The 14,155-nt window shown below is 26.5% G+C and overlaps 3 protein-coding genes and 1 long non-coding RNA gene across 8 annotated transcripts; 2 read left to right on the plus strand and 2 right to left on the minus strand.

Annotated features, from left to right (window-relative positions):
• Positions 1 to 34: 34 nt before the first annotated feature.
• Positions 35 to 2,633, plus strand: LOC124423865. 2 transcript variants are annotated; one of them, XM_046962157.1, is made up of 4 exons: positions 35 to 397; positions 482 to 854; positions 919 to 1,173; positions 1,268 to 2,633. In XM_046962157.1, exons 1-4 carry the CDS (start codon positions 225 to 227, stop codon positions 2,561 to 2,563), a joined length of 2,097 nt encoding a protein of 698 aa, XP_046818113.1. In that variant the 5' UTR covers positions 35 to 224; the 3' UTR covers positions 2,564 to 2,633. The 2 variants fall into 2 exon arrangements, with proteins under 2 accessions (XP_046818113.1, XP_046818114.1); XM_046962158.1 differs by having other exon boundaries at positions 919 to 1,397.
• Positions 2,604 to 6,648, minus strand: LOC124423864 (coiled-coil domain-containing protein 39). The gene is made up of 11 exons (XM_046962156.1): positions 6,363 to 6,648; positions 5,851 to 6,276; positions 5,541 to 5,762; positions 5,285 to 5,476; positions 4,966 to 5,181; positions 4,515 to 4,898; positions 4,141 to 4,395; positions 3,534 to 4,016; positions 3,255 to 3,467; positions 2,873 to 3,170; positions 2,604 to 2,807 (listed from the first exon to the last, which is right to left on the minus strand). Exons 1-11 carry the CDS (start codon positions 6,459 to 6,461, stop codon positions 2,704 to 2,706), a joined length of 2,892 nt encoding a protein of 963 aa, XP_046818112.1. The 5' UTR covers positions 6,462 to 6,648; the 3' UTR covers positions 2,604 to 2,703.
• A 406-nt stretch (positions 6,649 to 7,054) lies between these two features.
• On the plus strand, positions 7,055 to 10,840 carry LOC124423870 (peptidyl-prolyl cis-trans isomerase NIMA-interacting 1-like). 2 transcript variants are annotated; one of them, XM_046962168.1, is made up of 4 exons: positions 7,055 to 7,182; positions 7,758 to 7,970; positions 8,073 to 8,183; positions 10,706 to 10,840. In XM_046962168.1, the coding sequence occupies exons 1-4, from the start codon at positions 7,065 to 7,067 to the stop codon at positions 10,762 to 10,764; spliced, it is 501 nt and encodes a 166-aa protein (XP_046818124.1). In that variant the 5' UTR covers positions 7,055 to 7,064; the 3' UTR covers positions 10,765 to 10,840. The 2 variants fall into 2 exon arrangements, with proteins under 2 accessions (XP_046818124.1, XP_046818123.1); XM_046962167.1 differs by lacking the exon at positions 10,706 to 10,840 and having other exon boundaries at positions 8,073 to 10,301.
• LOC124423872 lies at positions 9,130 to 13,472 on the minus strand. 3 transcript variants are annotated; one of them, XR_006942178.1, is made up of 2 exons: positions 12,832 to 13,472; positions 9,130 to 12,443 (listed from the first exon to the last, which is right to left on the minus strand). It is a non-coding gene; the product is annotated as an uncharacterized LOC124423872 (long non-coding RNA). The 3 variants fall into 3 exon arrangements; XR_006942179.1 differs by lacking the exon at positions 12,832 to 13,472 and adding an exon at positions 12,543 to 12,809; XR_006942177.1 differs by lacking the exon at positions 12,832 to 13,472 and adding an exon at positions 12,519 to 12,809.
• Between the last annotated feature and the right edge of the window lie 683 nt (positions 13,473 to 14,155).

A 14,155-nucleotide genomic window follows, 5' to 3' on the forward strand; every position in this document is an offset into this window, starting at 1 on the left:
TCTTATTTTACTGCAAGTATATATCTAAAATTTTTCTCTCTAGAATTACATAGTTTTAGTGAATTTGATTAATGCTCAAATTCAAATTCAAACGCGATATATATTCAATTTTTTGTGTAAATTCAATTTTGCATTTAACAATTTCTGCTTATAATAGGAAAGGAACATTAAACTACAAAGTAACAAATATTATCTACATGTGTTTTTTCAAGATTTAAATTATTATGCAATCAACAAAAAATAAGTATGTTGTGCGTAGTTTGGAATTACGATCTTTACGTAGTTGGTTTAAACATCTTCCATCAATATACAAATCTTTTAATTATATTAATAATTCGGAATATTATCCTTACCTTTGTCAAAAGAATCAATTTAATATAGGAGAAATTATTCAAAAGTATGTAATGTTTATCAATTGCAATGTATATAGCATAATTTACTTTTAAAATTAATATATATTTTTTTATTTGCATGTGTACAGTGATTATATCAATCAACGATTTATAACATTTTACACAAAATTGATTCTACGAAAATTTTTTGAATCTTGGAAAATTTATGCGATTTATAAATTGCATAGAAGAAAAACTCTGTGTGAAGTAAATCATATGTATCGTATTAAACTTAAAAGAAATGTATTTAATATTTTATCCAAAAATATAATTAAATCTAATGAACATCATAACAAAATAATACAATGGCGATATTTTAGATTATGGGAAAAATATATAGAAATTATACGATATAATAAAAGTTTAATAAAAAAATATCTTCAAAAATCTATAACAATTTGGAAAGTATTTGTACTACATAAAAAACAGAAAAATATATTTAAAAAACAACTAGTTGATAAGGTAATATTAAGGATTAACATTTTCTATGATTATGTGTTATAAATATGCATATAACCTTCGTTAGGTCTGTAAATTATATACCTCAAATTTATTGCATAAATATTTTATAAAATGGGCAACTATACATAATTCTACAAAAGTTTTTAAAGAACAAGTTCAAAAGATACTCTGTCATTATAAAAAAAAAATGTTAAAAAAATATTATCTTGTATGGACAGCATATTATCATGCAAAAATCCAAAATAAATTTCTAAAAGAAAGGGCTGATCAACAACATTGTCGAAAATTACTAAGAAGATATTTAAAAAAATTTGTTTTGGTATTTATGATTATATTATATAATTTTTATATAAATTATTTAGTTATATAACAATTATATGTATATGATATAATGAATTAAATATTATTTTTAGTACATTCATAAAGTTCATATTGATAGAAGAACAATGAAAAGGACAAATACTTTTTACGAATTTAAAATTATAGTTAAAATATTTAATGCTTGGGTACAATGGTATTATCAATTCTCAAGAATATGCAATATTATGAGAAAAATACAGCAAATTATAGAAAATAAAATGAAACAAAAAATCTTTCTATATTGGAAATCATACATATTTCATAAAAAATGTATGAGAAGAAAACTGTTTCTTTGTTTAATTAAATATCATAAAAAGATTTCTACTAATGCATTTAATAAATTGCAAGATTATGTTCTATATAAGAAAAGAAAACAAACACAGATGTTAAGTTTAAGTACTCGAGCAGTTACTATTATTGTTAAAATACAGAATATGTACATAGAAAAATGGAAAAAAAAATTAAATATACATATGCAAGAAAAACGTAGAATATTCCTAGCTACTGAATTGTACAATAATAATATTTTTAAACAATATCTTTTTTTGTGGAAAAAGTTTTCTCAGCAGTATAAGTTAAAATTGTTACAAAAAAAGAAATTAGATGAACGTGCTTCTTACTTTGTCTTGAATAAGTATATTATGATATGGAAACTAAAATGTGAAGATAATTATAAAATTTATAAAAAGGAAAAGTTAATTATGTTTGTCATACATAAGAGTATGCAGAAAAAGTATCTTATGTTTTGGAAGAAGTATGTAGCTAAAAAAATAGATAAAAAAAGAGATATTGAATATGCAAAAAATATAAATAAAAAGTTTTTATTGCAAGAAGGATTAAGAGAAATTTTAAGAAATTCTTTATTTACTATGCAATTTCACTATGAAAGCAGAATAAAATATACAACATTAAAACTTGTAGGAGACTTAGAAATACTAAGTAAATATTTTGATAGATGGCTATCAATAGTTTATTTAAAAGAAAAATTAGAATTCCCACTTTCAGAAATAAAATATAGAAATATTAAAGGGAATATAAAAAATTATTCAATTAAAAACATTGGAGAGAATAATTCATTGTTTAATAATGATAATATATCTATAATTGTGCCATCTCTTCCTCTCTCTTCTGAAGACTATAAAAACAACAATAAATTTGAATACATAGATACTGTGATTCCATTTAATTATATTAGAAATAAATTTGATGAATTAGATAGTTTACTTATGTATAGCACGAATAATAATTTATACTCTATTTCTTTGTATAATGATTCTTTGTATAATGATAAATCAATGTTTTCATTACCAAATAATGTAAAACTCTTACCACCTTCTGCATTTTATTAATAAACCAAAAATTATTAACATGGCAACAACAATACAAAAATTTTATAGAAATATTTTGTTATTTTATTATTTTAATATTTTATAGAAATGTTTTGTACAGATATATAAATTATTAATAGTATCGAAGTACAAAGTATCATTTATTTCTTAGCTGTTGCTACATTAGATTCTGTTGATGTTTTACCACATTTTAAATATTTGCTTGTTAAGGTATCTCTCTGTGATGGATGATCAACGTTTCTTACTGAAATAATAAAAATATAGATACGAACTCTCGTAAATTATTACATAAGGAATAGTAGTACTTACTGTTATCAAAACAAGGTTCCAATGTAATAACACTATTAACACTTCCCCTTGAAGAAGGAAATGTACTAGTACGACTAGTACTTTTAACTATACATTCAGTTGATTCTGTAGTACTTCCACAACGAGTTATTACAGGTGATTGATCTATTAATCTAGAAATGCAAGGTAATTCTATATTCTTGGCTACTAAGAGTTTCTTTATATAAGGTTCTACTTCCACATGGCGAATTGTAAATTCTGCAATATCTTCAAGAGCCAATGCATTTTGTTCTTGGATTTCACGTAAGTTTACATCTTTCTAAAAAATATTTTAACTGTTAGAAACAGGATCATTATCAATTTCTAATAAGTTTTTTAATATTTCATATATAAATGTACATACTTCCTGTAAAAGTATCAAACTATCTTCAGTACAAGTGCACTTATTTTGTATATCTCTGTGTACTTTTCGAAGATTCTTTTCAGCTCTGGATATTTTCTCGTCTTGTTCAGCTATTTGTTTATTAAGATTAGAGAGATATTGTTCTTTGTTATCTTTCTCTTCTTTGGCTCTTTGTATATCATCAAGTAATAAAGTATAATTATGTTGCATCTTCTATATAATATACTTTTATTACAATAAGGTTTTGATTATTTTATGTAATTCATTGTGAATACATACCTGAAAATCTTCAGTTAAATGTTGTACATGCATTTGACATTTTTTTAGATTTTCTCGTTCTTTGTATAATTGTTCATTAAGTTTCTTTTGTTCTTCTTGATCTAGCCCAGTTTCAGTGATTGTACTCAAATTACTTCTGAATTTATCATTGCAAGCATTAACTATTCTCAATGTGTTCTCCATACTTTCTATTTCATACTCTGTCTTTCTTATAGTTTCATCAAGTTTATCACCTTGCTCTTGTAAAAGATATCTTTCTTGGGCATTTTGAATTTTAAGATAAGTTGTAGTAATAGGTGTTCCATCAGTACTACTGCCAAATACAGCAACACCGTTGTCGTATCGTGCTTGTAATTGCTTTATTCGATTCTTTCTTTCAGAAATAGCATTACGTAATTGTGAACACTCACCCGACACAACTCTTTTTTGAATTACAAGAGCTTCTTTTTGTACTGCAATTTCCTCTTCGCGTTCTTTTAATGCCTGTTGATAAAATTGTAAGAATTAATAATCTTTATATAAGTATTATATAAGAAGAAAATGTCTGTTTATTTTATGCAAATTTAAACGTTATGTTAAGAAATTAATTTTCAATTCCCGAACTCACAGCATCTAGTGTAAGTCTATATTTTTGCAAATTATAGACCTTATCTCCAACATTTGACATCATTTGTTCTATTTGTGAAACTTTGAGACGTAATATATTTTCTTCCACTTGTTTTTCTTCATTATGACTCTGTGCTACTTTTAATGTTTTTTCACCACCATCCATAAGTAATAGAAAATCTTGTTTTTTATTTTGTAGATGCTCTAATTCTCCACTGTCATTTGCTATGCTATTAGTGATTTTTTTCCTATCATACTGATTTGTCAAGAAGATTAATTTTTAAATAAATAGATTAATTTAGAAATGAAACAAATCTATATCATACATAAATTATATATAAATTACACATTATCTATATATAAATATCTACTTACTTCTAAATTTGTAATTTGTGTTTTTAGCAGTTTAGCTATTTTCATTTTCTCTGATAATATAGTTTCCAAATCTTCAATCATTTTTTGTTTTTTGTTAAATTCTGTTTGATCTTGGGCATGACCTTTAACACGATCTAATTTCATTTTACATTTATGTAGTGTAAATTCAACATGATATAATGATTCTTTTCTCTCTTCCAATATTTTTTTCTCTTTGTCATAGCTGATTACTAATAATTCAGATTTTTTTATTTCATTTCGATTTTGCATTTCCAGAATTTTTCTTTCATTATTTAATTCGGAAATTTGATTGGCAGTACGTAAAATTGCTGTTTGCAGATGATTTGTCTCTTTGATAATAATAGATTTACGTTTTTCTTCTTCCTTCGAGAAATGTATTACTTAAACAGTATTACTTAAATTTTATATATCTTATATAAATATAACCAACCTCAATCATTTCTTCTAATTGCTTTGTTCTATCCTCTACATTTAATTTTTGATCATCAATTTCATTTAAGGTCATAATTAAATCTTTAATTCGGTTCTTCCAATCTTCCATTTTTATAATTTTATTTTCAATTTCATTCTTTTTACGTTTTATATCTGCTCTTATTTGTTGCATACGGCGATTCAAATTTTCTACATCCTTCTTCTGAGTGCGATGCTAATATCAATAATAAATATGTATTTATATTAGCATGTATATGTATTATATTTTATATAATTGTATTTATATTTTACTTTATGATCTCTATTTTTTGTTTTACCTCAAATTCATATGTACCAATCGTATCCATAATCTTACGATTCTCGTTTTTTATAATAAGAAGTTTCTTTTCAGATTCTTTAATCAATTCTTCGAGTTGCTTGTTGTTCAAAATTTGATCACTTAAAAATTGTTCTGTTTCATGTAGAAGATCCATTTTATCTTTTCCGATTTCACGAAGTGATTCTATTTCCTGTGCATGAAATTATTAGAAATTTAATTTATATATCATTTAGCCAAATTATGTTTTATTATACCCTTAAACTAGCTTGTATATTATCATCTCTTTGTTTCAACACAGCAACACTTTGTGTCCATTGGTTTATCATTTGTCGTCGTTCTTTTAATGCTTCATCATAAAGTTTAACAGTTCTATCTAAAGCTATTTCCATTTCTTGTGCTTCATTAACTACTTTTACTATTGTTTGTCGATAAGATTCGGCTTCTATACTTAGCTTCTGGCGTTTTTGTTCTAATTCCTGCAATGTAGATAACAAAGCTCTTATAAAATATCAGTAACATTATCTAATATTCAGTTTTATTGGCACAATATTTTATATTAGTCACCTTATATTTTTTTGTATCTTGTTTCATGTACTCTTCTATCAATTCATTATCTTCTTCCTTTCTGTTTAATACTTCCTCCCACCTTAGAAGATTGTTTTCATCAAACTTGACTGCTTTTTTAGAACTTTCTATTTTCTTTGTCAGTTTAGCTAAATCCTTCTCTATGTTTGATACTCTTTCATTTATATCATTCCATGTTTTATTAAAATCTCGCATTTCATGACGAAGATTTGATTCTGTACTATTGCTTAATCTATATAAATGATCTTCTTTCTCTAATTGTGCTGAATGTGCTGTGAGAAGGTTTTGATTTAAATCCTGTTGAAGTTTTATATTAATAGCATGCTTTTTAATCATCTTTAAGTGTTCTTCCATAGATTCCAAGTTTTTATGTAAAGACATCTTGTATTTTGTTTTCTTTTCAATCTAGTATAAAATAGAACAATAATTAAATAAAATATATATTTTAAAATATAATAAAACACAATAGAAAACGAGAAAAAACTTCTTACTTCTTCTTCAAGACGCTTGTTTTCTTCATTAGCCACTGGTATTCGAAATCCATCATCCCATCCTAAATCTTTTAAAATGTCATCTATATTGGTGATCATTATATGTATCACTATTTTAATTTCTCTAGTTCTTAACTAGTTTTAATTGTTGTTAAAAGTATCTTGATTGTAATCTTAGAATACTCTATTAATATTAACATTAAACGTTTGTAATTAGCTGCCATGACAACTGATCAATGAAATGAAATATTTAAAGTTGTTCAACAGCTTTCGTTCGTAACGTGTGTAACTCCAGCGACATTTATGGAAAAAATATGAACTAAAAGCGTAATAGGGAACTGTTCTCAGTATACGCCTATTGCATCGCTGTATAAATGTAAGCTTATTAGATTATATCCCTCTTATACGTAATCAAACAATCAGGTTAATGTGAGATAGAAATTTTTGTATATTGTAAAAATAATAGTACATCTAATAAAAGCAAGAAAAAACTAGCGATTAACTTTTAATTTTATTTGAAAAAAACTTAGCTTGTAATCACGTGATATTTGAATGAAGATCAACGTTCTGATTGGATTAAATAAAAACCAATGAATAAGGATGTTCCGATTTCTTATTGGATATTACGATAGCCTTTGTTTAAGTTAAATTATAATGTTTATAAGTTGGTAGAATGTCTATGTATATTTTAGGAACGCGTTTATGTTTGACGTGAAGTCGTATAGGGAAGAAATAATCTCGCAAGTCAACCAAATTTCAACAACCATGGCGGACGAGGAACTTCCAGCGGGTTGGGAAAAACGACTCAGTAGATCTACTGGTATATTAAATTTTAACTTTATGGTTTGTTTGTATAGCTAAATTATTTTTCTTTTCGATATTGTAATAGGTTTAGTTTTTCAAAAGTTTAATATTAGTTCGATACGCTACTCTTTTAAGCTGCATCAGATGGGCGGCCGGCATTTTTCCAATATTTCTTAGACGATCACTTAAATATCGCATTATTTTTTATATATTGCAATAAATACTATATATTTCTTTGTATGCATATCTGTATTTAAATGATTGTAAAAATACTTCAGTTATTCTATCAAGTTTTGTAACTCGAAAAATTTCAACAATTGATATGCTAATGACTGCAGCATTATCATTTGATGATGAATATAAATACAAAAGAATATAATTGTGCGTAATACTTATTAAAGCATAATATTTAAAGAATATTTTTAGTATTTTATTTATTATTTTAACTATAACTGTTGCTGTCATGATATTTCTATTTCATAGCTTTCAAATGAATGACTGATTGAAGGAATATTCATTCCTTACTCTTCAATATTGAATAAATAATAGGTAAAAATGACTTGCAATATAAAAATAGCATTCTTTGTACAGGTCAACATTATTATTTAAATATTTATACTAAACAAAGTCAATGGGATAGACCAGACAAACCAGCAGATCCTTCTGGTAATGGTAATGGGGATGGTTCAGAGGAAGTCCAGTGTTCACATCTTTTAGTAAAACATTCAGGATCTCGACGACCATCTTCTTGGCGAGAAGAAAATATAACAAGGTCAAAGGAGGAAGCTTTAGAATTAATAAAGTGTGAGTTTAATGTTAATATCAAGAAATATCTAATATTAGATATATATTTGTTTATAAATTAAGAATATATCATACTTATTTATACATTTTCTGTACACTTAGCTTACAGAGAACAAATTGCGTCTGGAAAAGCTACATTTGCTGAACTTGCTTCGAAATATAGTGATTGCAGTTCAGCTAAACGGGGAGGGGATTTGGGACCATTTAGTAGAGGTACTATGCAGAAACCCTTCGAGCAAGCAGCGTTTGCTTTGAAAGTTGGAGAATTATCTTCTCCTGTCCATACAGATAGCGGTATTCATATTATCCAGCGGACTGCATAAAGCAGCTTACTCCAGAATACGATGCAATGTACTTTGCATAAAAGTTTCATATTAATTTCATTAGTCAAAAGGTGGTTAAGCTAGATTTTCTTAATTTTTGTATGAAATCTTGCAATATGTTTCTCTCTGAGTAGCAGAGTTAAGTCATTATTATGCAGATATTGACAGAATGATAGATCCTTCATTTTCCTCTTCTTTAATTTAATCTGATAAAATTGTATATTAATCAGTCTTCCACTAATTAAATATCTCATTTATATTCTTTTCAAAACAGGTATTTATATCATGTTATATGATATATTTATATTTTATCGATTATAATAAATAATCTTTCTAGGTATCTTGAAAAGATAAAATTTCCAAGTATCAAACAGGTCATTATTTTTCATACAATTATTGATACATAAGAATTATTTTTTTTATTAGTCAGTTTAAATTGATAAATTTTATTTAGCATGCTTAAGACTCTTTTTAATGATCAATTCATTTAATTAAGATACATATTTCAAAAAATATAAATAATGGTATCTATTGATCAAGAAAATATTTTACAGTTATTTTTAAGAGAAAAAGATTATACTAATATGTAGTATTTAAAATCAGCCAACTCTATTATATAGGCTTTACTACTGACTTTTGTATTAATATATGCTTATTTTTAAGCACATTGCAATTTAAGACATTTAAATAGAAGAAATATACGCGATTTATTGGAAATTAGTCTACATGTTTCCAACAATATAACTTAAAAAAGTGAGAATTGCATCACATTTTAATGGTGCCGATACCATTTAATGGTTCACGTAATAGTGATAAATTATTCATTGATCTCTGTATTTATAAAATTTTTCTGTTCCTTTTTTTTATATATTAACAATAAGTTGAATGTTCTTTAAAATAAAATCAGATATGCTCAAAACTGAACAATTCAGTTTTATTTGTGACATGTATCTACAGTCAGTAGTATGCAATGATCCTTAATTAATTTTATTTTCTTATTTGTATAGTAAAATGCAAGTGAAAAATAAGATAGTATAAGATAGTATAAAGTATTCTTTGAAAACAGGTTATTAAAGTTTCTGATACTGTGAAAAAGATAGAAAGTTCTTTAATAGATTTGTTATTTATTTTATAAATTCAAAACAAAAAATCTTATATCTCTCTTATATTACAATTGTCAAATGTATTAAACTTATGGTATTTAGGCGAATTAAATGTTTCCAGGAAAATTTATTTAGGACATTCTTTTTAAAATATTAAAAGGTGTCTTTTTTATATCAATTTTTCTAGGTTTAAAAAGTAACTCTTCATTTATGTCTATACAATTTTAAAATCATATAAACTCGTCTACGAGTGTATAATTAAAATAGCATACAATTAATAGTACATCATAATACAATAATAAACTCTTTAGTACTTCTTTAAAAAATTAGAAGAAATCAAAGTAAGATATTAAACACTGATAAAATTTTCTAAAATTGAATCAAGAAACCGATAGAAATATGTAAAAATTCTTTCCTATTACTTTGGTTAAAGAGTTGGCTGTATCAGATTGTGACAATGATTGTATAATATCTTGTACATTTAAATACCTCTTAAAGTTACTTATATGTTTTGTATTTTTTTTAGGAATTATAGCAGAAACATCTTTGTATACATCGTCTATTAAATTAAACTGTAGTTTATGTTTTCCAACATATATAAAGAAATTTAGTTTCTATTATCTTAATGATAATTATTTATAATAATTTAGGAAACAATAGCAATATACAAAATGCAATTACATGCACAATAGAAACATTTTCGCATTATTGTATATTGTACAAGCATATTTAAATGTATTTAAAGAGAATGCTTCTACGATCTAAGCAATCAATGAAGGATTATACCGTAATGCGGACATCCAAAAAATGCGGAGGTGTCTAAATGCAATAATTGTAATGTATTTACGTACTTACTTAAAATAAGCATTAAAATATACCATTATGCTTTTATTCACATTAGATAAATTTGCCGAATTCGTTTTTTGTAGATATTGATATCATGTATGTAAGAGTAACTCTTGTTTTTCACCATTGAATATATAGCTTTCTAAGGTCATATGCTCATCAATGTACGCCTATTGCACATTGTCGATTATCAGTATCGCCCCATGCTTGGAGGAAATCCGCTACTCAGTGGCTTCCCCACTTGGGAACCCTGCACGAAACTTTGTTCTAATCATTATATAAGCGTGCGTATGAAAATCTATTTGCTCACATGGGGGGACTGAATATGATTGACATAATGCAATAATAAAGAGTGGTACGTTTATAACAATCTAGAATGACGTAACATAGATATGATCTATTACTATCATGATATTCTTTTTTATATTAAATCATTAAAATATTTACATGAATATATTTTCAGTGATTACGCCGAGCAAGGAATCATCATTTTGGCAACGCTTCGATGAGAAGGTCATATAAATTCAAGAAGTTTTTTTTATTGATCCCGGGGAAAATATCTTTCATTCGGTCATGTATCAATAAACTGTAACAATTAGGACGCTGTTTAAATTTCACATAGTCATCAGTTCGTACACCTAAGTTTCGCGTGTACAATACATTAAACGCAAATTTCTTTTATGACCTTGTAAAGACTATTGTAAAGGGTCATTAGTGATCAGTCGTTGCGCAAGTTCCAGTTTTTCATTTGGTCGACCCTGGCGTTTAGTTTTCATAAATTGGTCACGATATCTAAACTCGATCAATTTCGAGACACGCGATAGTTGAAATAATCTAATGAGCGACGATTTCGTTCCTCGATTATGATGAAGATAATGGTCCATGCTTCATTTATTTCAGTTTTCTCGAAATTTTTTGAAAATAGTTTCATTTGTCTCCCTAGCACTTATTGAGGAATTAACAAATTAACGTCAATGCTTTATGGTTTTCATTTCACGAAGCCTCTGACGCAGCGACCGTGAAATGAGCACCATTTATACATAACAATTAAATTAAAAGGAGGAAGTGCGTCAAGTTTTCTCAACAAGTTAGCTTTCATTCGGTACTTTTTTAATTATCGTTCTTGTTTATACATTGTCAGATGTACAAACAAGTTTTTTGTCGTATGCTTCGTAATTTTTATTTTTTGTGAAGAAAAAATAACTTTTAGATAAGATAAGAATATTTCATCAGGGTCGTGCCTTACATTAAAATTTAAAAAAAATGTTCTACAAATTATTCATGTGCTTTTTACAGACGTTTTGTTTACATATACATAGAAGTAAGTCTTTCACGTAATGCATCACGAATTTGTATTATAAAAGTTTGCTGATGTAGTAAACCAAGGTCAAATTTTACACAGTTTTAATTGAACGTTGTAAATCAGGGAAGGCTACTTCTTTTAGTGATTAACGATTAGGAATTATTAGTGAGTAACGATTTAAATGAAAATATATACGCATCATAAAGCATAAAAAATAATTGAACCAATCGAATTTTTCTGTTAATTATTGATAACTCATATTGGTATATGGTTGAAATTCCTGACTATGTAACATTTCGTAGAACTCTATCTTGACTTGTTGATGCCTGTTCATGTAGATTATAGTGTCGAAGAAAGTGTCTACGTCAGTGCATAATCTAGCTTTATTCTTTTGCCTTTGTTTCTCATGAGAAACCGATAGAATCCTGAGTAATATCATTTAACGCACATTCATTTTCTTAACCATAGTTTCAGCTGGTACAAATTGAATGTGAATATAAAATCCTGCATCTATATATGCCATCCTACTGTAAAATAGTTCGAGTAAAGATTTAATCATTGATAGAAATGTAGAATATTATTTTGTATATTTAATTTGTTATTGTTTACCTGTATATGTAGCACAAAACACAGAAATGTTTTTTCTTCAGAAGCAGTGTTCTGTAAATATAATTATGTTTAGTTTTTTTCATGGGTGATTGAACAGTATATTATTTTTTTATTTGTTGTATATGATCATATTGAAAAAAACAGAAATTTCGTTAGTTGTATCAGTTTACATAAAAGAACCGGTACGTTGAGTATCGTAAGAATCGATAGAAGTTCTCCTTGGCTAAAGATCATATTTTATAATATGTAATTTCTCTCACTGAGAAACCGTTTAACTTGTTTACCATTCCTACAATAAGAAAATAATAATATCAATTAAATAATAATTATCTGTTACATTCTTTACATTCATTTATAAAATTACATATTTATTTTAAAAAATTCGTACGATCGTGATCTTATTTACAAAGTCGAATGACCTTCAAGCGTCGTATTGATTACTGGTAATATCGAAAGAAACTTATCACGACATCGATCATTATTTGGTAAATAATTGATCTTCGACATAGTTCAAACAGCTAAATGAGTTCGATGAAATATCAGTTGTTAGATTGAAAAATATTCGCATAAAATAATATTATTTTACACAGATCAATGACGAAATATTTTATTTAAGAAATTTATGAAATTTGGTACAGATTGAATAATATATTTTTATTTTACATTATTACTTTTACCTTATATAAATACAGCTTATCTGCTAATTGGAAGGAATTCAAAATTGCCGCGACGATTACACCGACTATAACCTTCAGTGATCGTATTACTATGACGACTTATAATATTTCACTCGGATTCTTTAACGATCGAACTTATATATTTTTCAGATTCTATTGCTATCAAGGTTAACTAATTTTTATTACTTTTTTTTCTTTTTCGACGTGACATTATGTCAATCATAATATCTATACTAATATCTATACAATCATAATATCTATACGATTTATTGTACGTGATTTATCATATTTTTGTCATCTTCAAACATTAATGAATTCCCGCAAAAATAGAGAACCAATCAAAGAGCTTTCGATTAAAAATGTTTTATTAACAGCGATATAATTAATTACTAGAGAAAATGTTATTATTAAGAATATGAATTAATTATAATTTTATTATATATTAAAAGAAAAACAATCGATATTTTTTGTTAATTACATTCGATAAAAAAGGAAAACTTTAATAAAAATACTTTATGAAATTAGCCAATCAGAGATAAGCATGGATGAAGTATCGATCGATCGATTTTTTATTCTACATTTAACTACTTTAATTCGTTAAAATGTAATAATTTCTATTTAAAGAATTATAAAACTGTATGTTTGTGTGTTTATTTAGAATGTGAAAATAACAAATTTATAATAATATGTTTTGCGAGGATAAAAGCGCCATTAGAAGTGGCGCTTATCCGAAACTTCATTAATCGCAAATTCATGTTCCCGCCATATTTGCATCGTAAAATTATTTCCTACTCATTCGAACTTGAATGGGTTTCAGACTTACAAAATCTTTTAGAAAGATTTATTACAAAAAAATTAAGTTACATAAGATCACGAGTTTATTCGATGTTCTATAGACAAAAAATAATAATTCAAATTATTTTACATAAAGATCAACGAACGACGATGGGAAGTAAGTATACGTATTCTTATAAATATTTTATTTCAATGTTGCGAACATGAAATTCTAATGCTGTCTAATATACCATGTTACATTTTTTTTTTAATGTTTAATAAATTTATAACGAAATCGAGAAGATTTTCTTCAGTGATGATAACAAAAATCTCTATATGGACGTGATAAGAAGAAGAATAACAACAACAAAATGGTATTCAAAATGATCGACGATAAGAAATTCTCTCTCGTTTCGTGATCCGTTCGTGCTTCATGAAAGAAAAGAATTTTCCGGCTGGTAACGATCCGTCGTACCGAGCGATCATGCCGGATAATCGTTTTCATCACGGAGGTGGGGAAGTTAGGCTAGCCGAAGAAGAGCGCGGGGTA

The sequence above is a fragment of the Vespa crabro genome, chromosome 4, assembly GCF_910589235.1.
Source record: "Vespa crabro chromosome 4, iyVesCrab1.2, whole genome shotgun sequence".
Lineage (NCBI taxonomy): Eukaryota > Metazoa > Arthropoda > Insecta > Hymenoptera > Vespidae > Vespa > Vespa crabro.

Coding starts and splice junctions, on each gene's coding strand:
- LOC124423865 (XM_046962157.1), top strand. CDS start 225: ATGCAATCAACAAAAAATAAGTATGTTGTGCGTAGTTTGGAATTACGA. Junction 398..481: donor ATAGGAGAAATTATTCAAAA/GTATGTAATGTT, acceptor GCATGTGTACAG/TGATTATATCAATCAACGAT. Junction 1,174..1,267: donor ATTTAAAAAAATTTGTTTTG/GTATTTATGATT, acceptor TATTATTTTTAG/TACATTCATAAAGTTCATAT.
- LOC124423864 (XM_046962156.1), bottom strand. CDS start 6,461: ATGATCACCAATATAGATGACATTTTAAAAGATTTAGGATGGGATGAT. Junction 5,763..5,850: donor AAGATACAAAAAAATATAAG/GTGACTAATATA, acceptor TCTACATTGCAG/GAATTAGAACAAAAACGCCA. Junction 5,182..5,284: donor TTGGTACATATGAATTTGAG/GTAAAACAAAAA, acceptor TATTGATATTAG/CATCGCACTCAGAAGAAGGA.
- LOC124423870 (XM_046962167.1), top strand. CDS start 7,065: ATGTTTGACGTGAAGTCGTATAGGGAAGAAATAATCTCGCAAGTCAAC. Junction 7,183..7,757: donor ACGACTCAGTAGATCTACTG/GTATATTAAATT, acceptor TTCTTTGTACAG/GTCAACATTATTATTTAAAT. Junction 7,971..8,072: donor AGCTTTAGAATTAATAAAGT/GTGAGTTTAATG, acceptor CTGTACACTTAG/CTTACAGAGAACAAATTGCG.